This window comes from Meleagris gallopavo, chromosome 1 (assembly GCF_000146605.3).
Source record: "Meleagris gallopavo isolate NT-WF06-2002-E0010 breed Aviagen turkey brand Nicholas breeding stock chromosome 1, Turkey_5.1, whole genome shotgun sequence".
NCBI classification, from domain to species: domain Eukaryota; kingdom Metazoa; phylum Chordata; class Aves; order Galliformes; family Phasianidae; genus Meleagris; species Meleagris gallopavo.
In genome coordinates this window covers 78,979,893-79,003,367 of record NC_015011.2, presented here as the reverse complement: position 1 = coordinate 79,003,367, position 23,475 = coordinate 78,979,893, and the positions used below count along the sequence as shown (strand labels likewise).

The following is a 23,475-nucleotide window of genomic DNA, read 5'->3' as shown; positions in this document are numbered from 1 at the left end:
CTACAAACAGGAGGGGAATCAACTCTTTGAAAGGGTTGATAACTGCAGGACAAGGGGAAATGCTTTAAGTTGAGGGAGGGAAGATTTAGGTTGGATATCAGGGGAAGTTCTTTACTGTGAGAGTGGTGAGGTGCTGGAACAGACTGCCCAGAGAGGTTGTGGATGCCCCCTGGAGGTGTTCAAGATTGGATGGGGCCCTGGGCAGCCTGCTCTAGTACTGAATGTGGAGGTTGGTGGCCTTGCATGTGGCAGGGGCGTTGGAGATTCATGATCCTTGAGGTCCCTTCCAACCCTGGACATTCTGTGATTCTGTGTTTCTGTGATTTCATCTGAATTGAACCACACTCTTCTAATTCCCAAATGCACACATTAGGTTTTGCCCCAAGTTAACTGAATCAATTTTCCTTTCTCAGATGGACATGAAGAAACAGAAGTTTCTCATTAGTTCTCTAAGCCACATTATGGTTTAATTTTGTCCCTGATCCTACTGCTGCTGAAGACGAGGAGATGTGCAGGACAGGAGCTGTTCCAGTGACTTCAATGGACTTGGACAGTTACAAGTGTTACAGGTAATCTGTTATTAAGAAAAGGGATACTCTTCCCGCTTAATAAGTATAGCTTAGAAGCAGAAACGCCACCAGAAGATTCAAATGAACAACAGAAAGATGCTAAAAGACATTAATATGTTAGGAACAATCGTAGGGATCATTTACTGAACAGCCTACCACCTAGTCCCCATGTTCTTTAACTAGTAACTTGTGTAATAGTTATATTTGTATAAGAGCTGTTCTCTCTGTGCTTTGCAACAGCTCAGAGTAATACAAACCTAATGTCAAGACAGAAATTTATGATAGCTAAAATATGATGCAAAGGTGCACGGCCATTACATCTAAAAGACAGTCACTGATAAATTTCCAAAAATCTTTGTAATATAAAACAAATATAAAACAATATAAACCAAAACAAAAATCTACAGCCCAAGAACTCTTTGGGGCTAGCAAAAATAATTTAAAATTACCAGAGACTGATGTGATCCTCAAACTCCCTGCTCAGAAATATGACAGAGCTGTCAGGCACTGCAGCTCCCTCCCATCCAGTGGCTGAGGAGTTTCACACCAGCTGAAAGAAAGGTTAGACCAACTGTATATCTGGTGTGTGCTGGGAACAGATGGGAGCACAATGTTTATGGTAAAGTCCAGCTGAAAATATATCAGAAGAGCCCCTTGGATTGGTTGCTCTTGACTTGACCGACAAGAACAGAAATGAGAGCATGACACAAAAATCCTGATTATAAACTGCATCTCAAAGACAAATGCCATTTGTTGAGTAGCTGCTCTTAGAGCCGTGACTGGGTTCATTTCATGAACTAGTTGATGTGGAATGAGGCTGTGATTTCTGATATTGCAGAAGTCCATCACCAAGGTCTGGAGATGGCCCTGTGTAATATGAAATGTTTTGGAAATGGAGTCTTATTTTCTATTTTTGAATCTACACAACGCTGAAAAGAAAATCAAACTTTTGAGGTTTGTTACCTCAACAGGCATATAACCATCTTGTCTTCTGAAGAAAAACCTCACCAGGCTTTTCTAGCACATACAGATCCAAACCCAAACTATTGATGTTGCAACTAATCTGGGCACATTGCTGAGTATGGACATGAGAGCCGGTTTCACAAGGTCGGTGAGGATCCCCAGGGGTAGATGACAGTCAAATAAGACTTAGTTTGCAGTTGCTTTTCCTTTGCATGCTGTCTCTGGCTCTAAAGCATTGCTCTAGTGTGGAGAAGCTAGAAAAATATCAGCCAGGCAGCCACTCTCAACCTCAACAGCAGTGCAGAAGGACATATTTAAGTCAGTTGTGAGTCCACAAAAAATGTCATAAAGGCACAGGAGTTCCTACACTGTTTGTGACCCATCTGTTCCCCAGCCTCATACACGTTCCAGCCCATTCCCTGTCCTTTGAGTCATAGAGCATTATAGCAAGAAGAGGAACTGAGACGCTAGAGACACGGCTGTGGGTAAACTAGTTGCTCCTAAGACGCAGGCAAAGTGCTCAAACCTCCCGCCACTGCATAACAGACAGCACAGAACAGTGCTAAATAACACTCGGTGAAAAAAAATATATAAATAAAAAAATAAAAAAAAATAAATAAAAAATAAAAAGAGAAAGAGAAAAGGCACTCATGCTTCAGGCACAGAGCACTGTTTTTTGCAGGACCATAAAGAAAAGAAACCTACCTACAAGCTAGTAAGGTGCATCTAAGCTGTAACAAGTGGGCAATAGGAGTAGATGTAGTTCTTCATCCCTCCAGAGGATGTCATCGCAGAGCCACCAAAAAACGGCGAGATTTGTGACCCGAATCTGAAGAGCGTGAGTAAATGCCTCGTGTTTGGACAAGGCTCTTCGGGCAATAATCCCAGACCACCCTGTTTACTTTCCCAGAAGGAACCAGCTTTCCCTAGACTAGACAGCACCTTGTGGAGGGCCAGGAAGGGCAGCAGAATCCATCGTTATTTGAGAGATGTGCAACAGGTTAGCCTGGGACACAAATAGGATGTGCTCTAGATGAACAAGGCTGAACTCAGGTATGAGGTATTCACATGCTTTACGGTCCTGCCTGCGTTCATCCTCATTTGGTGTCCCTGAGCATGGATGGGTGTGTGGAGGATTCATGCACAAACAACGAAGACAAGCAAAGAAAATCATGAAGACAGAGACTGTGTTCACAGACAGCAGGAAAAGGCTGTGTTCTGCAGCCACTGAGAAAGCATAGGCAAGGGGGACTCCCAGGTCTCTCCCACATGGAGGTCTGTGTGTTCACCCCGTTCACCCATTTCTGTAGTTTGTATCACAAAAGGCACTGTTTGGTTTTGGGCATATTTGTTCCAGTAGCAAATCACAGCCAAAGGAAGAAGTGCTAATGATGTTCAGTGCACATTCTGTAATATTTTATATCCAGAAACATGCATCTTATCTTTGAGAGAGAGACTAATGCTACACTGGCTTCTCTACTGAGCTAATCCTAGCCTTTGGTGGTCTTTCATGTGGGGCAGGGAGACGTACAAGTCTTCCCTACAAGCCTCAGTCACAAGAGACAGGAGACAGGAGAAGATCAGGAGTGGAGGAGTGGAAGCGCTGTGTCAATGGTGCAGAGCACTATGCACTAGAAAAAAAAAGTCTCTAGGCTCCTGAGCAATCTTAGAAACTTAGAAACTGCCATAGCTTAAAGTTCCGCTGCTGCAACCCTTTCACGCACCCATTCCCACCTCTCACATGTCCACATGACCTGTTGACTGCTACACTTGGCTTGTCAAAGTGCTTTGAGACCCTAGGAGAAAACAGCAGTGAGAGAATTTCTGCAGTTATTGATAGTATACAGGAATCTGGCAGCCAATCTGTAGCTTAGCCCCTTTACCAGGCAGTGGGTTTTAATACATGTGAGCAAAAGAGCAGAGCTCTGGGTTTTGTTGTATCATTGTTTCTCTGTGTGCACCACACCAGTTTTCCCGTGCAAGTATATCAACAGGAGGCAAGTCATCATCCCCTTTACAAACATATTTTAGTAAGTCCAAATCCAGGAGCTGATCCAGGCCACATCCACTGCTAAAGAATTGCTTGCCAGCCATCCATGCAAGCTGCGTCTTAATCTCCTCTCTTCTTTGCTGCTATTTGTTTCAGGATTTTGGTGGGGGGTTTTGTGTGTGTGTTTTTAACATAGATAGATTAAACTTCCTGCCAACCCAATTTCTCATTCCAAACAGAGGAAGCAGGAGGAAGGAAAAAAATCAGGAAAAAAGAACTCTAGCAGAAAAGGCATTAGGAGGCTTAGTAGGAGTCTGGTCCCGTTTCTACATATAGGCAGCGCTGTCTAAAGCCATGAAGCCTCTACCATAGGTAAATGAAAAGTGCTTTATTAGTAGTTGCTGTCAAAGCAATTCATCAAAGAAAACATGCCAGAGTCCTGGATTTGGGAAAACAAAAGTCTACCAAGTTTCTACTGCACAAAGAACAGTATTCCCCACTCCAGGCTCAAAGCTCAAAGTGCAAGGTACCTGTTTTCCCAGTCTTCCCTGCTTTATGTCTTAGAAATGTTCAAGACTGTTTTAAGTGAATCTGCTGAACCATTTTGGGCGCACTCAGTTTATGGCACACATATGCACACTGTAATTCCTGTTAGAGCACAGACACAGAAAGGTACTCGTGTACCTGAACAAGAGGAAGCTGAGATGCAAAATGTTGCTTCTAAGAGAAATCCACTCATTTCCAAAAGCTTGTCACTGTGTTGGATGAAAACAGAAATTTATCATGAAAATTCCCCCACTATCTCTTCCAGCTTTGGGGGGATAGAGAGAAGGATTAAAACATTTCAGTTTGATTTCCCTTCCCAGCACCAAATGGATCACCCAGTCACATCAGTCTTCTGTGTCATCTGAGGCTACCCTGGCTTGAAGTGCTTTTCACCAAGACCTAAATCATGACATAAGGAAGCTCAATCTTTTGTGCATCCCAGGTCCTCACAGGTAGCCATTTAGTCTTCAGGACACCATCTGGCAGACTGTCTTCTACAGGAAACTTGTCTGTGTTCTGGCAAGAGTTTGCTGAAGTGTATGCATCTGGGCAAGTTTTTTTTTTAGTTCAGATGAATCAGCAGATCCAAGTCCAAAAGCTGCGCGAATTGAAAAAAATCCTGGCTGTCTTCAGACCAGGTTTCCCAGATTTTTGAAATAGAGCTCTCATCTTCACCAACGTCTAGAAAGATGTCCACTGCTGAAGTGTAAGACATTCTCTTGTGGCTTTGTGTTCTCTTTCTCAACACTTAAAAATACCGTTATTCCTTGTGTTAAGAAAACATTTCCTTCTAACAGTCTTTGACGGAAGGTAATCTGACTGATGGGTAACATGATAAAGTAACATCTGTGGCATTCACAATGGGGGGCAATCCCCACCACACAACTGTGGTTGAAGGCTGCTGGAAAACTCAAGCATTTCAGTAGGGACTTCCACTTACAACTGTAATAGCTTGAGCCTTTGCTTGTTTTTTAATGATAGCCGCTCAATATCAAGACCTCTAACCGGTATTATTTTTAGCTAGAAATTTGTATTACAGCAATGCCTCATTTGGTACAACTTACAGCTAAAACACCAGCACAGTAGGTGCTGCACAAACATAGTAAACTGTCCTGTATCTTGGGAAATTCTGCTATAGATCAATAGACAGAGATGCGCAGAAAAATGATGTGAAGGGCAAGCCAGTGGCAAGGAATGGATAGGAGAGCAGAATACTGACAGGACTATCATGGGAATAAAATGCAAAGACACTATTAATGTCACATCAAGGTTGCACAATCAAAAGATGAAAAATGCAAACATTAAGATTCCTACAGCAACTTTCCCAAAATGGCAATGCAGTCATCTCAGATACTGTTAAGCCAACAGCCGAAAATACATTCAAAGGAGTATTTTAAATTAGGTGTTGAAAAATACCATGGAATGAGAACAAGATATGTGTGCAGCAGGGCTGAATTAACATTGCTGTTTTCTGGTTTTAATAATCATTCTCAGAGTATCTGGAGGAGTTTAGAGAAGAAGAAAGGAAAATGAAACATGGAGAAAAAAAATGCATAGATGAAAAAATGGCAAAACATCAGACTGGCCTAGTAACAACTTTCTGCTAGCAGCTGTTGATACCAAGAGGTGTGTGCTTCCCAAATACCCTTATGCCCTGGAAGTGTGAATGCTCTACCCATGGCATTCACAACATTAGTTAACCTCCTGATAGTTTCCCCCATCAAATATATTCAGAAGCCCATGAAAGTCAGAGAGGGCCTTCATGGTGACTGCCTTAGACTTTGCGTCAGAGTTGAACGTGCCATGTCTCAGACTGGAAAACTAACATGACAAAAGGTAGGCAAATTTTTACAACATTTTCCTGTATCACTCAAAGCAGTACGAAGGATCCCCATCTCCTGAATGACAAAAAATAGAACTCACCTTTGTCTAGGGAAACAGAGATCTCACAAGCCTGGGAAATGGTACCTTCAAGGGCAAGGTGTCAATACTATGAATGAGCAAAACAAGGCTATAACAGCAGGGTGCACTACCAAACTAGCTGTCCTAAGAAGAGTCAGGTCGTGGTTGCATGGTCACTTGAGTACCAACAGCCAAATTCATTGTAGCTACAGAATTAGGGGAAAAGGGAAGCAGCAGTAAGCAGTAAAAACTCCTTTTTTTATATGAATAAAGTTTTATTGAATTTTATACAATTAGAAAGAACAAAGAAAGAGGAGCGAACAGTCTCATGGAAGGTAGGAACAAGTAGAGCTTTCCCACTAGAGGAGAGGGCCTGCTGAGGGCAGTGTTCCTGTAAATGTCACACAGGGATTGTTTCCAAAGCAGAAAGAATGTGTATGGGCTTTCCTTTGAATGCCTTTTCTTCCCTTCCCACATCAGGGTTTTAAAAGCAACCTTTCTTCCCCCAGTCAGTCCTACTACGCAGCAGCAAAGAGAGGTAGGGAAGAGGACTGCTCCTCCGAAACATGTGTATACACAGCAACTCCCTGTCTGTGCCACCACTATAGTCTGCACTCATTCTTGGATGGAGTTGTGTAGGACAGGGAAGGAAGGGAGGCTGGATTTTTTTTCCTTTTTTTTCTTTTTTCTTCTTTTTTTTTTTCTTTATTTTAAGCAAAGAAGGCACAAAATCTCAGCCAAGTTTCAAGCCTACTGCTGCCCAGGTGCTCACAACCTCCCCAAAAGCAAGTGTGTTCGTGTGAGAACTCAACTTTCAACTCTCCTCCTCCTTCTCAGAGCATGTGCTTGCATTTGAAAGGTACAGCTCAGGCAGAAGGCCCTGCCCAAGGTTTGTGCACTGCTAAGGAAAGTAAAGCTGTGCCGGGACAAGGAAAAGGGGATGAGGAAGTCTCTTGGCTTAATGAGATCCTTTTTTCAACATGAGAGATACAGAAATTTACCTGTGAGCACTCACATTGCTTTTTCCAAGAGCAGATCTGATCTTGGAGGTCTCTGCTACTTCTGGAGGTCACCACTGCCTTTATTATGTGCAAGGCTTGGTGTTACACAGGAGGCTGGGGATACCCACCCAGGCATGGCTCTGCTGAGCCAGGGCTCTCTCAGAAGGAAAAGTCCAAGCCCGTAGTCCATCCCTCCAACGGCATCAGGTCCCTTGAGCAGTTTCAACTGTTGGCTTTGATTAAGGCTATTTAGTTGCAATAGAAGAAGTAAAAGGACAGGTGCCAGCCATAGTCACCCCTTGGCTGTAAAGGGATGGCAGAGCCATCAGCAGGTGCCATAAGTACCAGTGCGGGAGTAGGGGAGGCGAGAGCAACAGCACATGGGCTTCCACAGAATTACATCTTCCACTGAGTCCCTGCTTTCATTCTTTTTAAGGAAAAGGATTTGGAAATAAACCCTGCCAAACTCAGCATCTGGGAAGTTTGCATGTGTGGGAGAGAGGGAACGAAAGCTATGGTGCCTCTGTGTGAGGGCCCCAAGCAAACATGTGCCCTGCTGCACAGGGAAGCCCTCTAGGCAGCCCAATAAGGAAAACGTACCATGCAAACACCAGAGCTGTGAGGTCTGAAGCCCCTCACTCCACATAAGAGCAGCCTAGGTGTAGCAGGCTCTGCTCAGGACTCTGCCTCCAGAATAACCCCAGCAACACCAAATAAAAGCCATGGGGCCTGTAGCAGCAATGTGCCGTTGCTCTGCACGGAGCTTCTCAGGGACAGAGGCCCAAACAGCAGCACACTCCACAGCCACAAAAAGGGCTCTGGCAGCAGCTGAAAAACACCCAGCCTGAGGAGTATCTGTGTGTGCATGAGTGTGTGTGTGTGTGTGTGTATGTGTGTGTGTGTCAGAACTGAGGGGAAGAACAGCAAAAAAATAAATAAAGAGAAACACTCCCTGGCCCACATCCTTGCCCAGCCTTCCCGTCGGTTTGGCTGGTACCTCTGCTGCCAACTTGCACCTCCAGTTCAGTCGGTGCCTCTTCATGGCTGTCCCCATCCCAGCAATCTTCTTCATCTAGCAGTAGGGCCGAGGAGGCAGAGAGGGGGTCACAGCCTCCATGACAAGGTGTACCTTGCCTGGCGCACCTCCCCTCTTGGCCTTCCCTGCCCCACACTGGTCATTGTCCTCTTAGAAATAAAACAGCAATAACAACAGAAAAAAAATATATATATATCTTCCCAAACCTCCCTGAAGGACCCAAGTGAACAGAAATGACCCCCAAAAAAACAAACTGGAAACAAAAGCAAAAGCCCTGAGGCTAGGCTGGGAGGGGGTCCCAGCCAGGGCCCAGCAGCCAGGGAGGGCCCCCAATGCCCTGTGGCCTTGGCACATCTGTGGCGTCCATGGTGGAGCCCGACAGCTGGGGGGGCACTGCAGCATGGCTGGAGCTGCCCCAGTGGCTGGCAGCGGCCTTGGGAGGCCCACCTCCACCTCACTGCCTTTCAGGAAGTAGGGTCTCTCAGCCATGTCTTCACTCCCCTGGAACGCAAGGCCCTTGCTCAGCTCTCAGCTACCAGCGTGCCCCTACACAAGTGAGCCAGCCCGGCTCTGGGCGGGCACCATGACAGGAACAGCCCCAATCCGCTCCAGTGTGGCCTGGCTGACAGCATAGGAGCGGGTGTGCGGAAGCCGAGGCTTCCTGCTGACTGAGCCGTTGCTCCGGGCCACCTCCTGTGGAGATGGTGCTGTGCTGGCTGTCACCACCAGCGTCTTAGGGGCAGCTGGGGAGGGGTGGCCACCATTGGCATAGACGGGGCGAGCGCTTGTGCTCCCTGAGCGGGAGAAGGGTGGCTGGCGGGCATCATTACTGTTGCTGAAGCGGGTGAAGGAGTCTGTGGCGTGATTGGCCTTGGGATCATTCCAATAGCGACTGTTGTAGGTGTTGGAGGAAGTGAGGGTGTCGTTCTCCGATGAGGACGCATCAGCGTGGAATGTCTTGGTGGTGGAGGAGCATTTGGGTGGCAGGTCATCCTCCCTGGGAAAGAGAGAGCATGAGGGCACAGGAAGGATGCTGCTTTGCTTCAGCAAATCCTCACCATTACACCCCCTTGGAGGCAATACCATCAATATCATGTCAAGGACAGCACCAACATGAACTGGCTTCACTCCTGGCCTGTTCACTCATCTCTTTTTACAGGACCCACTTCTGTAAACATTAATTGCTTCATATGCCTACCATTGAGGGAAGCAAAGCATACTCAGGTTTGCAGTGGGCCAAACCAGTGGCTGTCACAGCCAGTCAGTATACTTGTAGAGCCAATGAACTGATCCTTAGGGAAGCTTCAGGAAGCTACCAGAGGGAAACATGTTGTAACACCAGAGAACATCACAGATGTACCTATAGAGCTTTTTAGTTATTACAATCTGATACTGTTGGTCCAGATCCCCACCACATGTATAGTCACTCTCCTACAGAGCTAATAGTGCCAAGTTGAAGCTCCCCATGAAGGCAATTCAGAAAGAAAAATCTGTAGTTGCCATTCTTCATTTGCTTCTGGTATTTTTTGGACAAGTATGGAGGCCTTCTCTTACCCCAGGGAACACACCTAAGGATTATTAAAAGTGGGGATTCTGCTTGCCCTCCTGCTAGCTGCTGCTTTTGCTGGCTGATTGGGGTTTCCAGGCACTAGATCCCTGGCCCCTACCTTATCTCATTGGGAATCTCCTCTTCTTCTTCTTCTTTGTGTTTATTTTTCCAGTAGAACAGTGCTATGGCCACCAACACAATGCAGACAATAAGCACAACAGCACCTGTGGCCACTGCTCCAGCAATCAGGCTGATGCTCCAGGGGTGGGCTGTGGGGAGGAGTGAACAGAGAATGAAGAAGAAATCAGGGCTGGGCTGTGGCTACCTGTGAGCATTTGAAGATTAGAAGCAGGGCAAGGCAGTATCCCCATTCCAGGGTAAAACGATCTTCTGATAGAGAGGCACAAGTTGGTTCACAGCAAACATGGTTACATGTCTTACTGTCACAAGACAGAAGCAGTTGACCAAGTCTCCCTTGGCAAAATACTTACGTGCAACGACTTGCAGGTCCAGAAGGCAAGTGCTGGTTCCAATGGCATTTGAAGCCACACATTGGTAAAGACCTGAGGACACAGTGCTGATATTTCGGAGAGTGACAGTGCCCTGGACTTGGTCTAGTTAGAGAGAAAAGAAGGATTTAAATCCCTCCCCCGGGCTTGAGGAAAACCATGAAAAGGCAAATCCAGCAAATAGAGAATTGATGTGTGAGACTCTTAAGAGATAAATAAATTAGGAAGTAACCCTGAGATGGAAGCATTGTGCACACACACAAGATTAGGTCTTAAGGAGCTTACGCTAGATGTTTCTTTTTCTTCCTACAGATGAATTTCTGCAAATGAAAGCTTGGGGCTCATATTAGTATGTGAGAGAAAGGAGGAAAGAAGAGACGTGCAATACCCAGATCTACCTGCTATATTGAGCTCTGCCCTCCAGCACCCTGCTTTCCTATCCCTGAGTTCCCTGCTCCTTGCTCTTCCAATTTTCCTCATTCCTGAATTACCTAAAACTAAAATTCTTGTGTATTTTGAAAATATAGCAAGACAAAGGACAAAAGTGCTATTGTCTCCATTTGGTCAGGACATGTAGGCTAAGAAACCTCATGGATAAGACTTAGTGTCTGGGCAATATTCAATCTGATCAGAGCCTTGCTTTTACATGCATCTGAAAGATAGCTCCAGTCACAACACACTCAGTGTGAAAAGCTGGCAGGATTTTCATGGAATGATTCTGTCTCCCTTCTATTTTCCAATCTACGAGCCTTGTGCAGGTGAGGTGGCAGCTGAAATCTCCAGAAATGCAAACGTCTAGCAACCATATTCTCTCGCTTCCATTCAAAAAGATCCTTGTTCCTCAACTGGGAACATTTGTTCCATACCAAAATAAGATGAAACTTTAAATGGTTGCTGATGAGTACCTAGTCCAACACAGCCTCCAAGCACTCCAGGAATCTTCGTTCCAAACAAGTGATCATGCAAGTGATGGCAGACACTCAGAGAACCATGTCAACCATGTCATCTCTGGCAGCTCAGACAAAGGAAAGACCAGGCTGCCACCTGGGAAGTAAGAGGATAATCAACAGAACAAGCACCTTGTGTGGCAGTTGGGGGCAACTTGGGAACATTGTCCAGTTTCTCCCAGAGGTATGTTGGCCGGGGGATGCCTTCTTCCGAGCTGCAGGTCAGTGTGATATCGCTGCCCACTTCCAAGGACCCTTGGATTCTGCAAAGTGGGGCGGAAGGAGGAACTACAAGAGAAGAGGGAAAAGTGACAGCAGATCAGGAAAAATAGTCGAGCAGTAGAGTACAGGCTCTTTCTGGACACACTGCAGGGGAAATCAAGGAGTCTGGCATGAGCTGACAGGGAATGAGAAGCAGACAAAGCCCAGAAATGAGGTAGCAGACAAGAACCCATTGAGATTTGAGGGATGACAATAGACAAAGATTCCTGACTGAAAAACCCATCAAGGTAATGGACAACTGCTTTCCCAGGACCCACGTGTGTTAAACAAATCCCTAGAGAAAAAAGGGTGAAGACTTCAACTCTTGGGACAGCACGAGTGGCAACAACTAAGAGGGCTGCAAAATGAATTTCCTGTGGTTTGGTTTTGTTTTCACTGCCTTTTAATGGCACACACTCTGCACTATAACATCCAATATGACTTGCTTTTAGGAGAAGGAAGCAAATCTCTGAAGTCCATTCTTTTCTCCCTGTTGCTATGCACAAACTTGTTATAACCCCTTAGATCTCATAAATGCACCCACCCTTTATTCATGCTTCTTTGCAACTCCACATCACAAACTTGCCACAAGTCTTTCTCTCCACCATATTTTAAAACTCTCTAATACAACTTCTGCATATGAGGAATGTGTGCCTATACACTCCCACAATACTCACAACCGACCCTGTCCCTCACCACAGTATGTCCATGGGATCCAATGTACACACCGCCATATTTTTCTGCTATGAGCACTATCATACAGAGGATTCCCATACCCCAGTTCCTCCCCCCTGCCCCACAATCCCAATAAACACACCCAAGACAGTGAGTCCGATGACTCCAATATTCCTGCTGCCTCTATCAGGAAGATTGTTGACCAAACACTGGTATGTGCCAGTGTCTGATAGCTGGGTGTTGTTGATGAAGATGGAGGCACTGGTGGTTGGCATTGTCACAGCAAACCCCACTCGCCCATAGAATTGGGGTGCACCACCAAAGATCTGACCTCCTTGGTAGAGAATAACCTGGAAAAAAAAGGAAAGTTCAAACAATACTCTGAACAGACTGAGCAAGGAGGGAGAAGGGCAAGCATATATGGGCTTCCAAAGCTAAAAGGATTATTTCTTGAAGGCTCTCTGAATAACTAAACATCAATATACAACAGTCGACCCAGAAAAACTGATCCTATGAGAAGTGTTTTCCACAGAGGAGATTATGCCAATTCATGAAGGGAACAGACCAAATACCCAAGTCTTCTGGCATAACTAGATTTGTATAGCAGCTTATTTCATATAACAATCATTACCTTACCCATCTGGACACCCAATGTAGAGAGGTAGACTCTCTGCAGATCAGCAAGTACTTCACAAAACCATCCACCTGGTGGTGGACAGAATCGTTTTGGGTGTCAGCAAGTAATGTCCTGCCATGATTTGACACTGCTCATTGATGATCACTAAAGTGAACTGAATACTGGGCAATACAACCCTTGAGTCTGTACACCTTCTGTCAACCCAGCAGCTTAGATAGCAGTCTGTACTCAGACCAGGTCCCTGAGGAGAAAGTTCTCTTCAGTGCAGGATACTGAATCACACAGCTGAACAACAAATGTTACAGAGGCGGTGTAACCCAAGATAGATTCACTTCAGAACAATGGATTTCTTCTGGCCTCTACCTATGTGGATAGAATTCAGGCCAACAGCTTTCAGGTTACAATTTTAGTGCCACCATGTTAGGCTCTCATTTGCTGACGTTCACAAGAACGGCCTTGCAAAACTAAGAGGCAGACCACATGTAGATCAGTGTTGAAAGGGTGAAGAAAAGGAAAGCCCCAAGAAAACGCATACTCCAGTGAGAAAAGACCTACCTGTTCAGGCTGGTTGGCGTTAGAAAGAGGAGTGACCATCCATATGACATTAAGGTTAGTGAGAGCAGCATTAGTGGTGAAGGTGCAGGGCAATACTGCTGTCTGGCCTCGGGCAACTTGGATACTCCCTGAACTGACTGAAACCTCCAGAGGACACACCATGCCTGGAAAGAGAAGACAACCCAGTTCAAGCATTTCAGGAAAAGGAGTCCCAATTCAAACGTTTCAGTTGGCCCTATGTACATCCAGGTTATGACAGCAGCATTCTGTTGTTACATAGCAGTTCCTTACCAATTACTGCAAGCTAGAGTTATATTCCTCCCCCAACAGATCAGGCTGCTCTCATGCAGACATCTTCCAGAGGCAGAAGCAGCTACGCGTTCCTTTTAAGTAAGAGCATTCTCATTTCAGAGCCTCAGAGAACATCAGACTTTGTTTTGGAGACAGGGAAAGAGCTGTAAGAGCAGCCAAGCTGTATTTAGGAGATAATGAAATATGTTTTCAAACTCATCAATCTTAATAATATTTAAAATCACTGAAACAGAAAAGGAAAGTGCAGTCTGAAAGGCTTCACTAAGGGGTAGGAAGAGAGAATGCATATTATTTAAAGAAAAAACGCAGCTCTCGTCCAACTTCTCTTCCTTATGAAGTCCAACATGGACAAAAACACTTCTCTGTTATTTTTTAATTTAAAAGATTAAAAATCTAAATCTTTCCAGACCATGTATTTATTCCTAGCTAGTGAAAAATGACTACTGATTATAGAGATCTGATCCAATCTCCTTCATATTCCAGCATTTCCACCATTCACTTCTTTGCATTCCATACAGGGTGGACAGGACACAAAGCCTGACGAGCCCGAACTTTTCAGTACAGAACCTCAAGGCTGCAGTGTTTTGAGTAGCACTAAAATTCTTTAAAGCATTTTTTTGCACAAAATCAAAATGACTTCAGATGACATCTCTCTTCTTTTTTTTTTTTTTTTTAGTTTGCTAGCTTGCTGTCTCCAGTGCACATGGAAGACTGCTGGAGGAGATGGTAAGGAGCTTTCAAGCTCCAAGGCAATATGAGACAGGAGAGGTTTAAGTTAGGTATCAGGACGAAGTTTTTCACTCAGAGGGTGGTGACACACTGGAACAGGTTGCCCAAGGAGGTTGTGGATGCCCCATCCCTGGAGGCATTCAAGGCCAGGCTGGATGTGGCTCTGAGCAGCCTGGTCTGGTGGTTGGCGACCCTGCACATAGCAGGGGGGTTGAAACTTGATGATCATTGTGGTCCTTTTCAATCCAGGCCATTCTATGATTCTATGATAATATAAGAATATTGCTAATACCTGGGTGTAGTCCAAAGTTATTAGCACTTGAGCAGCCTATGATGAGTTCCTTGATTTCGACTGACTGCTCTGGATGTGCACAAGGATCTTCCATACCATCAATAACCTCCTCCACACTTCCCAATTCCTACACATGTTCCCTCTTCCTTGATTACTACCCCCAAAGTTGCAGGTAGTTCCGGGAGGCTCAGAAATGCTTTAAAACAGAGCCAAACAAAATGCCACTTTAAATTGATTAATTAGTTCCTTACATGGCAGGAAAAAATAAAGATTGATTTTTCTCACAAGCCTGGAACATGTTTAAAAATATGCAGCACTTTGGAAAATCTTAGTGAAACAGTTTAGCTCGGGTCCTAAAATCTGTCAGAATGATGTGCCTGGACGCAGAACAGCTGGTGAAAGTTTAATCCATCAATCTCCTATGAAAGGCTGTCAGCAGCAAGCGGAAGTAAACAATTTGAAGGGCCAGTAATAAACATGACCCTTATTACAAGGCATCTGCCTTCCAGTTGCTTCTGTGGCCAATAGAGTGGGAGTGGTTTTGGGCTCTGGAGTTCCTTCCTATGGCTGGCCAGGCAGTTGCAGTAGCCCATAGACCAGAAGTGAGATATCTCTTAATGAATATTAGTTGGACAAGAGATCATCTTGTCTTTAAGCCTGACATGGAAGGTTATATTGGCACGACTACACATCCATTCCTGCCACCATCCATGTGCTAAACACTGGACATTTAAATGTATTAAACTCTCTAACAAGGAGCAGAAAGCTCTTCTGCCACCTTCATTGTAGATTTTACGAAATGTTTCCTATGATCTGCCCTCAACTTCTCATCTGATTTGGAACAGCAAAATGTGTTCTTCAGTCCCATACCTTATTCCCCTCCAAGAAATACTCATCTATTCAAATTCTTGTAAGTCAGGAAGAGTAATGCTTCAGTGTGAGTATTCACTAATGGCAAACATTCTGGAAAAGTTTGATTTTACAGTTTGTACTGCAGGCTTAGTTTCGTCAATCACTCAATCACCAAGACGATGCGATTTTCATACCTAACCACTCTTTCCATGTTCCAAATATTTGTGACTAGTTGATTGCAAACAGAATAATAAAAATACTAAAATAGAGCATGCATAATTTATTCCCTGCCAATTCATTTGAGAATATCCAGATCTGCTTATGAACCCTTTTCTCTTCCAGGGCTCTACTCTCGCCTTGTAGCACCCTTCAGACACCACAATTTTCCCACCCTTTCAAAGCGCTACAGCAACCCTTTCAATCTGAATGCCATGGAGTGAAAGGGCAGTAAAGAACAGCTGAGGTTTCTGTCCATTTCTGCTTCCAAGGAATGGCTTTGACGCTGGGCACGCAAGATGCACGCTCTTGCAATACATCGTGCTCTCCTGTCTCTGCCTTATTAAAGCATTGGGCAAGCCAGCTCTGTAGACTTGCCTTTGCCTGTCAGCTGCTCCTTGGCCCAGGATGCACACAAGGCAGGCAGCACTTAAAGACAAGGACTCATTTTGTTAAGCTAAGTGGCACCTGCAGGGCTACAGCTGGGGAAAACATACACAACCGCTTCTGACAAGTACGCTTAACCAAGGCGACAGGGGAAGCAGGAGACCAAATGCAGGCAACGTTCTCTTCCACCAGCATAAACAGGGAGGTAGGCTGGTGCGTTAACGCAGCACCGGAGGGGCATTACTACAGCACAGCTCCTCTCCCAGGAAGACAGCTAAAAGGGCAAAGATCAAATTCTCTTCAGGGGCTACAGCATCTTTCTTTACAGCTCAGACTATTAGAAAATGTAATGTGGTTACACATGCACTTGTCCATCAATGCAGGGATCTGTGTGACAGCATCCTTCCACACCAATACTCGTGGCCCAAAACACAGGTGGCTGCACACAAAAGCACATACACATCAGCCACTGTGCCCAGGAAGACACCTAGGAGGAAAACTGAACCAAACATTACATATTTAAACATTTCAAAATTAGGAGTTGCAAAAACATGGTTTTACATTAATGTAAAAGGAAAGAGGCAAGGGAGAGAGGGAGGAAGAGATTTCAAATTTAGCATAAGTATTGGGATAAAGGTTCTTCAGTGTAGCCTAAGGAATGAAGGCTTAAATTTCCCTGGATAGGTATAAACGCAAATATAGATATAAGCACACATATACAGCTCAGTCAGTCTAGTAAGTCAAATTACACATAAGAGGTGAGAAAAAAAACAACAAGCAAAGGATGTTGTAAAAAGTCCCCTTTTGCCAAGGTATATCATCTTGATCTTTTCTAAGCATTCAGAGAAATTTAATGATTTGTGAGAGGCAACAAGAACCAGTCACCACCAAGCCTTTCTTCTCCTAGTGCTGGATTATGATGGCCATTACACCCTCTCCTGTATGTGCAGTCTCCTCCTTACTTAGTAATTAAGCATCTCTGCACGCCTGGAGGCAGAGCAGGGTACACCGCCATCAGCAGAAGGAGGAGTTGGCCCTTCCTCTTCTTAGAACACTTTGATCTGAGCTTGATTCTGCACACAGCTTTCTCCTTTGATCCCGATGCTCTGAGCTCCCATCATTAATTAGAACAGATGCTCCATTTTTGTGTCCCCCATCTATCAGGGAACCAGACAGAAGAAGGATGTTTTGGCTGCAGAGGCTCTTAGCGCTTCTTCAATTTTCCTAGATCAAGTAATTATTCTGGCAATGGGTAACTCTGATTTCATTTTTGATGGGGCCATATTGCTTTCCCAAGTAGCACACTTCTCCAGTATCCATGAAGGAGTTCATTTGGGCAGTTCATACAACAGGACACAGGAGTGGAGGGCCCAGACACAACCGGTATTTTCTTCCCTGAGAAAATCAATGCAGCTGACATCTCAGTGAGTGAAACAAGGTCTTCCACCAACATCACATCAGTAGCACAGTCTATGATATGAGTAGCTGATGCACCATTACTGGTTGACATCACAATGATGCCAGATGGTCACAGACCACAGGGACCTGAGAGGCTGTTCCTTGAAGAAGCACTGTGGTTATGTTGTTGAAGCTGTGCTAAGGGCATCTCCCCCTTTACTGCACAATCAGAGGCAACCATGCTCAGCATGATAACTGGGTACCTCTGGACGTGTTGGAGTATGGTTGGAGTACGGTGTGGAGAGAGGGCCTTTCCCTACTTTACTTATTTTAAGACCACAGAAAAATGGTGGTTTCTTTGAAGGGTCATTCATACAATGAAAGTCAAGATGCTGCCCTGCCTGCTAGAGAACTCTGTCTGCTTTGTACCCTCAAGAACCGTTGGCAAGTCAGCAGCATTTGGAACCTGCTAGCAGTAACCTCATGAAACCCAGAGATGGGGGAGGCTGGGCTGGGATGACTTTGCAAACACAGAGGACAAGGGACAGGTTCACTCTGCAGTGCTGGCAAGCCAGGGAAGCAAATGGCCAGAAGGGAAAAGAGGTGTGAAAGAGATGAAGAAATGTCTCACCTTCATGCATTCAACTTCTCCAGACCTCCAGGGAAGATGTGCTGAAATGCATGTGGCTGGGGGAGGGTGGGGGAGAATGAGAATAAAGCTACAAGCTATCAGCTCGCATGCAAAAGCCAGGAATGGCTCTCCCTATCCCCGTGCAATTAGCAGTCCTGTGCTGGGAAAGATGCCTATGGCAGTATGACATTTTGGGTCCCTCGTTAGAGAGGAGAAGATGAGGTCGCTCAAAAGTTTCAAGAGCACGGTAGGAACACAACGTTCAATCTGGCAACTGCAGGCAACAAAAGGAGAAACTGCAGAGCAGTCTTTTTCCTGAGATGAAAGGAAAACACAAGTCACTGTGCCTTTGGCCTACCTCACATCTCTGAGTTTGGGACCAAAGCTTCCTGCTGTGCTGAATGAATGTCTCTCACCTCAAGGAACACTGCTGACTCAACATACTGAGTAGCAGCAAAAGCCCCAACCCAGGAAGGTGTGACTGCTGGAGGGACGGTAACAGAGTGCTGCAGGGAGCACTTCTGTCATAGGACCTTCTTGTGCAGCAACCACTCAACCCAAATTTACAAGCACTGATAATATTGTAGGACAGCAAAGAAATAAAAGAAACATTTTGCCTTCCGAGAATCTCTTCTATCTTGTGAGGAAGCAATTACATTGCCCAGAAGAGATCTCTGGAAAGGAAATGGTGAAAATGTTGTTTCAGCTCCGCAGGACTCCCCAGGGCTGGAAAAGGGCACCCCAGTAGCGTGGAACCTCATAGATCATACAAACAAAAAAAAGGTTGGTGCTTATGATGAGTCCAGAGTCTTCACAGCATCCAAACAAGCTGCACAACAAGCTGTCTGAATACTGATTGTGCCCATTCTCACTGGAATGGACCGTGGTCTGCTTGCTTGTGGAACCAGCACCATCAGCCACTCCAAAGGAGCACAGATCTGAGTTAACACCCAGCTATCCTGAGTTATTTCCAGTTCACTAGGGAAACTCCACTTCAGAAACTTCCAGCCTTCAATGTCACTGAGCATGACAGGTGACTGGGACAGATGCACACCTTCACAGTAGATTGTACCACCATGCTAATGTGTTCTAACACAAACTTTTCTGGGAAGTTTGTGGGCACATGTTATACAGATGTTATGAGGAGCCTGCCTAGAGATACCGAGGACACTCAGAAAATACAATTCTTCTATTAAAAGGACAGAGACTTCCTGATACAGCTCCTCCTCAAGAAACAACCAACACTGATTAAACCACTCCCAACAGCAAAGTTTGATTATTTCAGTCACCAGACTAAGAATCTACTGAGAGTAAGCTCATTCCTTTTATGCAGACGGGGAATATCCCAAACCAAGGCTCCCACTGGTTCTTTCTGGCTCACAGTTGATAGTAAACCAACAGTGCACGATGCAAAATAATTTCCATCTCTTTCCCTTCTTACCTTTGCTGGCTCTGCAGGACAGCCTGGAAGAAACAGCAGGAAAACTATAATATCTAGCATGGCTTTAGAGCAAAAGCCCTGTGACACGTGTTAAATCTACACAGGGACCAACATTTCCTCTTAGGTCTATACAGTGTTAAATACAACTCAAAAGCTAAGTAAACCTCTAATCTCCTTTATTGTTAGAAAAACCATCAGACACAACTGGAGTTATCTCACCATCTCTCTGGCACAGAGCTTCCCAGGTAAACAGATCCAATTTACCTGGAAAGAGGAATCTTAAGATTGCTACTCAGCTAGCAGAATATGTGGGCAAGCAGGTATTAATCCAAGGAGAAATCACAGTCAAGGTCTTGAACTTGAGCCCTGCAGTGTTTCTCACTGAGCACTCCACCAGCTGATCAGGGACAATAGCTATCTGTAAATCTGTGCTGATCACACTGACCCCTCTCCCTTACCATTTATAATCTCATCTACACCAGACAAAAAGATGACAGTGAGGCATGCTGCTGACCCACCCTGCTCTGGTCTCAGCTGTTAGCCTTGCAAATAGCAATCACTACCACCCCTGCCATCTCCCTTTTAGATATAAGTCTTTCTCTGCAGGCCAGCTGGAAGGAGGATTTCAAACAGCTGTCTGATTGATATAACATGGAGCACATCTCTCTGCCCCTAACTTCCCCAACCTGCAGTCATAAAGCGAAGATGAAAGTTGGACAAAACGAAAAAGGGCAGGAAAGCTTTCAGCAATGCATACTTAAAGAACAGTGTCATTTTGCTCCCATGTCTTCGTCAGAGGAGCTGGGCTAGCTTTAATGGGGAAAAAAAAAGAGGCTCTCATCATACAGATTAAAATCACTGAGGAATTTGATTCCTTCCTCATTTCTGCCACAGAATCCCTGTCGCTCAGCTTCAGGTGTATTCAAAGGACTGCTGTTAGTGTGAGATCCTTGTTTGCCCAGGTATAGACCATCAGGGATGGATGTGTTGAACTGCTGAGCATTCAAACCTACCAGGGAAATCAAAAGTGTCTGCGCTTTCCATGTCACAGGGATTGCATTACACTAAGCTCTTTGTGTAACTGAATGGTGCTCTGCCAGCAGATCCCAGAACCTGAAATTTGACAGAGGTTTTTGAACTGTGAGAAGAACATAGCACTAGAGCAGCTAGCTAACAGGGATAAAGTGGGAACAATAACCCAGATTTGGTTTACACGTACCCTGGTGCTAGCAGGGTCAGGAGCCCAATGACCCAAAAGATCCATTCCAGTTCTGGGCTCCTGCTGTGCTTCCAGTACTGCCTTCAATTCTGTGCCTCCATCCAGCCCACCTGGAGCTGCTGGGAGAGCCACTTCTGCAGCTCCTGCTAACTGGGATGGCTGCCCTGCATCTCTGCTGACAAGGATGCAGATGCATGCAAGTTAGCCATAAAAAAAAACAACAGCAACAAAACCCCTGCACCATATTATTGGAAGATTATAAAAATAGGAAAGGACATTGATAGGAACAAAAATAGCATCTACAATGACATCAGCTAGGATAAAACTAATCAATCGCTGTGCTCTGGGGCATATGTTAATCCCCTCTCCATGGTATAGTGTTGCACAATTAGGTACATTACGGAAGGTTTAACACTTCCTTCCAGTGCATGCAGCATTGGCTGGAAACAGAGACTGCTGTGATCTGAGCTGGCAGTCCTTGAATCCACAGCATTTGCAGAGGACTCAAGGAGCAGCTGCATCACTGAGGTTGGGGAATTTTTTGCCTTAGCAGATGAGAAAGACCAGAGGGGACCCAGAAGGGATCGGGAACTCGCTCAAGTGCTCAATCATTGCTCCCTTGACTTGAGAGAGGGGAGGGGTGGGAAAGTCTAATTCAGCCTGCTCTGTGGGTCTATTTGGTGCCAGATTAGCCCACTGCTGGCTATGCCCAGCACTGGAGGCATCTATGACTCATCCACTCACCCCCACAGGACTCAGGTGGGCAAACCAGGCGCCTGCAATCTGCTTACAGATTGCTGAAAGCCACAGTTAAGCAGCATAGCAGAGGTAAGAACACGGTTGTAGTATCCTTGCGAAAGGGAGCTAGGCATTTCTTTCCCTCCTGTCGTCCAGACATGCCTGGAGAACCATTTTCCGAATCACAGGCACAGGCAAGGAGGAAAGTGAAATTCCAGATGGGCACAGAAAGGTGCCTCACTATTCCTGGTCTTCTACAAAGCTGGGGCTAGCAAACACGTTCCCTCTCTCTTCACCCCTAGTCCTCTGATGGCAAATCCTGTTGCATTAACTTAGAATATTATCATCTTCCACTGTTTGCCTTGCCCCTCAGAACAAGGTTATTGTCCAAAAAGCAGCGAAAGCAGAAAGGAAGCTGTGCTTCCATCTCACAGCCAGACATTAATTAGCATAATCTGCTGAGGAAGGTGGAAGGACAGGACAGCTTGCTTTGCTGTGAAAGGGAAAAGCTGTGTTGCAGATGCACTGTCCTGTTCTGCTGACTGCTACAGTGGAGGCATTATTCAATGGTAACGAATGTCTAAGGGATGGGAGCAATTTAAGTGACCATGGCCAGTTACTCAATGGACTGTCTGCCTGCAGTCTTTAGCCAAAGAGACTTGGGAACAAAAACTTGTCAAAAGTCCATTCAAACACATCTAAGGTGGGAGGCTCTGCTCGAATTTGCAGAGAGCCAGCAACAACGGCTCTGAGCTGCATATACATTCACCTAGCTCAGATACCAACATAAACTTTCCACATCCCTTGTCTTAATCATCTTGCTGGTTGCCACAGCACATCAGAAAGAAAAATGGACCTTTTACAGCAAAGACTTGCATCTATGTTTCCTAAAAAGGAGAGAAGGCACAGAGGTGAGTGAGAGCAGCTAAGGCATAAATTGGCTTCATTTTCCTAAAGCAGGTTGCAAAACCTTATAGGAACCTGTCTTTAACATTTGGGAAGCTGCCACAGCCAGTCATTGTGCTGAATGCCCCTCCAAAGCATCCCCATGGTTATCTACACCACACCTGAGGCCAGCTTGAGCTCACAGCATGCGAAGCGCAGGGTGAGGCTGCATGGGATGAGATGAGAGACGTACATAACTTGTTTATCCCTGAGCAAGAGTCTAATTAGAGCTCTCCCCTGGATCTAAAAGCAAAAATAGCCTTGAGTCCCCTCCAACCCATCCCTTTTCCTTGCTAATATTCTCCCAGCGCAGCCCAGTCAGCAGAGATGTGACGCGCTGCGGATTGGTGCCAAGTGCTGGCAACAGCACGTGACATTGCTGACACAGCAAAGTGGCCTCCTTTGGGGGAAGGTATCCACCAGTGCCTCTGCAAGGGAAATGTATCTGCTCCCGAGACAGGGGAACAGAGTCAGGGCTAGGAAGCCGAAATTAAAACAGGTCGGAAAAGCACTACTAAGGCACTCGCTCCTATTTTCTGTTTGCCGAGCCATAAAAAATACATTAACGGCCCAGCAGCTCTGTAAATGATTTATGGTCAAAAGAATAAATTTCTTCCTCCTCTCGTGGTTAAAAAAAAAAGGCTGAAAAAAAAAAGAAAAGAAAAAAAGGCACATCGTAGTGATGAACTGTTTATTAAGGGAAACCAACTTATGGTTTAAATATGTATAAATAGCATATTGAGTAGGAAGAATACAATAGCCCATAATGAATAAGACTAAAGCCCAGCACAGGGAGGTGGCACAGGGGAAGGCAGGACAGACGGGTGGGCAGACTGTATAATGGCACTTTGTGTGGTAGGGAACAGCAGGAGGGCAGAGTGCAGCTGCATAGGGAAACGGGAGGGGAAGTGGGATACAGAACTGTTTCGTAGGTGACTTTTAATGCTGCTCCTAAATGTATCACAGAATGCATCGAAGGTTTTATTTCTCTCCTCACCTCCTGCCCCATAACAGGAGAAATGCCACTGAAACATGGACTGCAAACTCCCACGTAGCTTTTCCACCTACTCTGAAACAACCACCACTAGATTGAACTTCAGTGCAGATACTCCTGACCTGTGGTTCGACTGCTTTTACCCAAAGCACCAAGAGCTGTGTCCATCCTCACTCAAAAA

The 23,475-nt window shown here is 45.3% G+C and overlaps 1 protein-coding gene across 1 annotated transcript in view; it reads right to left on the bottom strand.

Annotated features, from left to right (window-relative positions):
- Positions 1-6,202: 6,202 nt before the first annotated feature.
- Positions 6,203-23,475, bottom strand: part of IGSF11 (immunoglobulin superfamily member 11) — a 55,454-nt gene continuing 38,181 nt past the window's right edge. Inside the window, exons 2-7 of the mRNA XM_019618735.2 lie at positions 13,141-13,304; positions 12,091-12,298; positions 11,145-11,300; positions 10,048-10,170; positions 9,675-9,825; positions 6,203-9,004 (exon numbers count right to left, since the gene is read on the bottom strand). Of these exons, the coding sequence (XP_019474280.1) occupies positions 8,554-9,004; positions 9,675-9,825; positions 10,048-10,170; positions 11,145-11,300; positions 12,091-12,298; positions 13,141-13,304 (1,253 nt within the window). The 3' untranslated portion in view covers positions 6,203-8,553. The remainder of the gene's footprint in view (positions 9,005-9,674; positions 9,826-10,047; positions 10,171-11,144; positions 11,301-12,090; positions 12,299-13,140; positions 13,305-23,475) is intronic.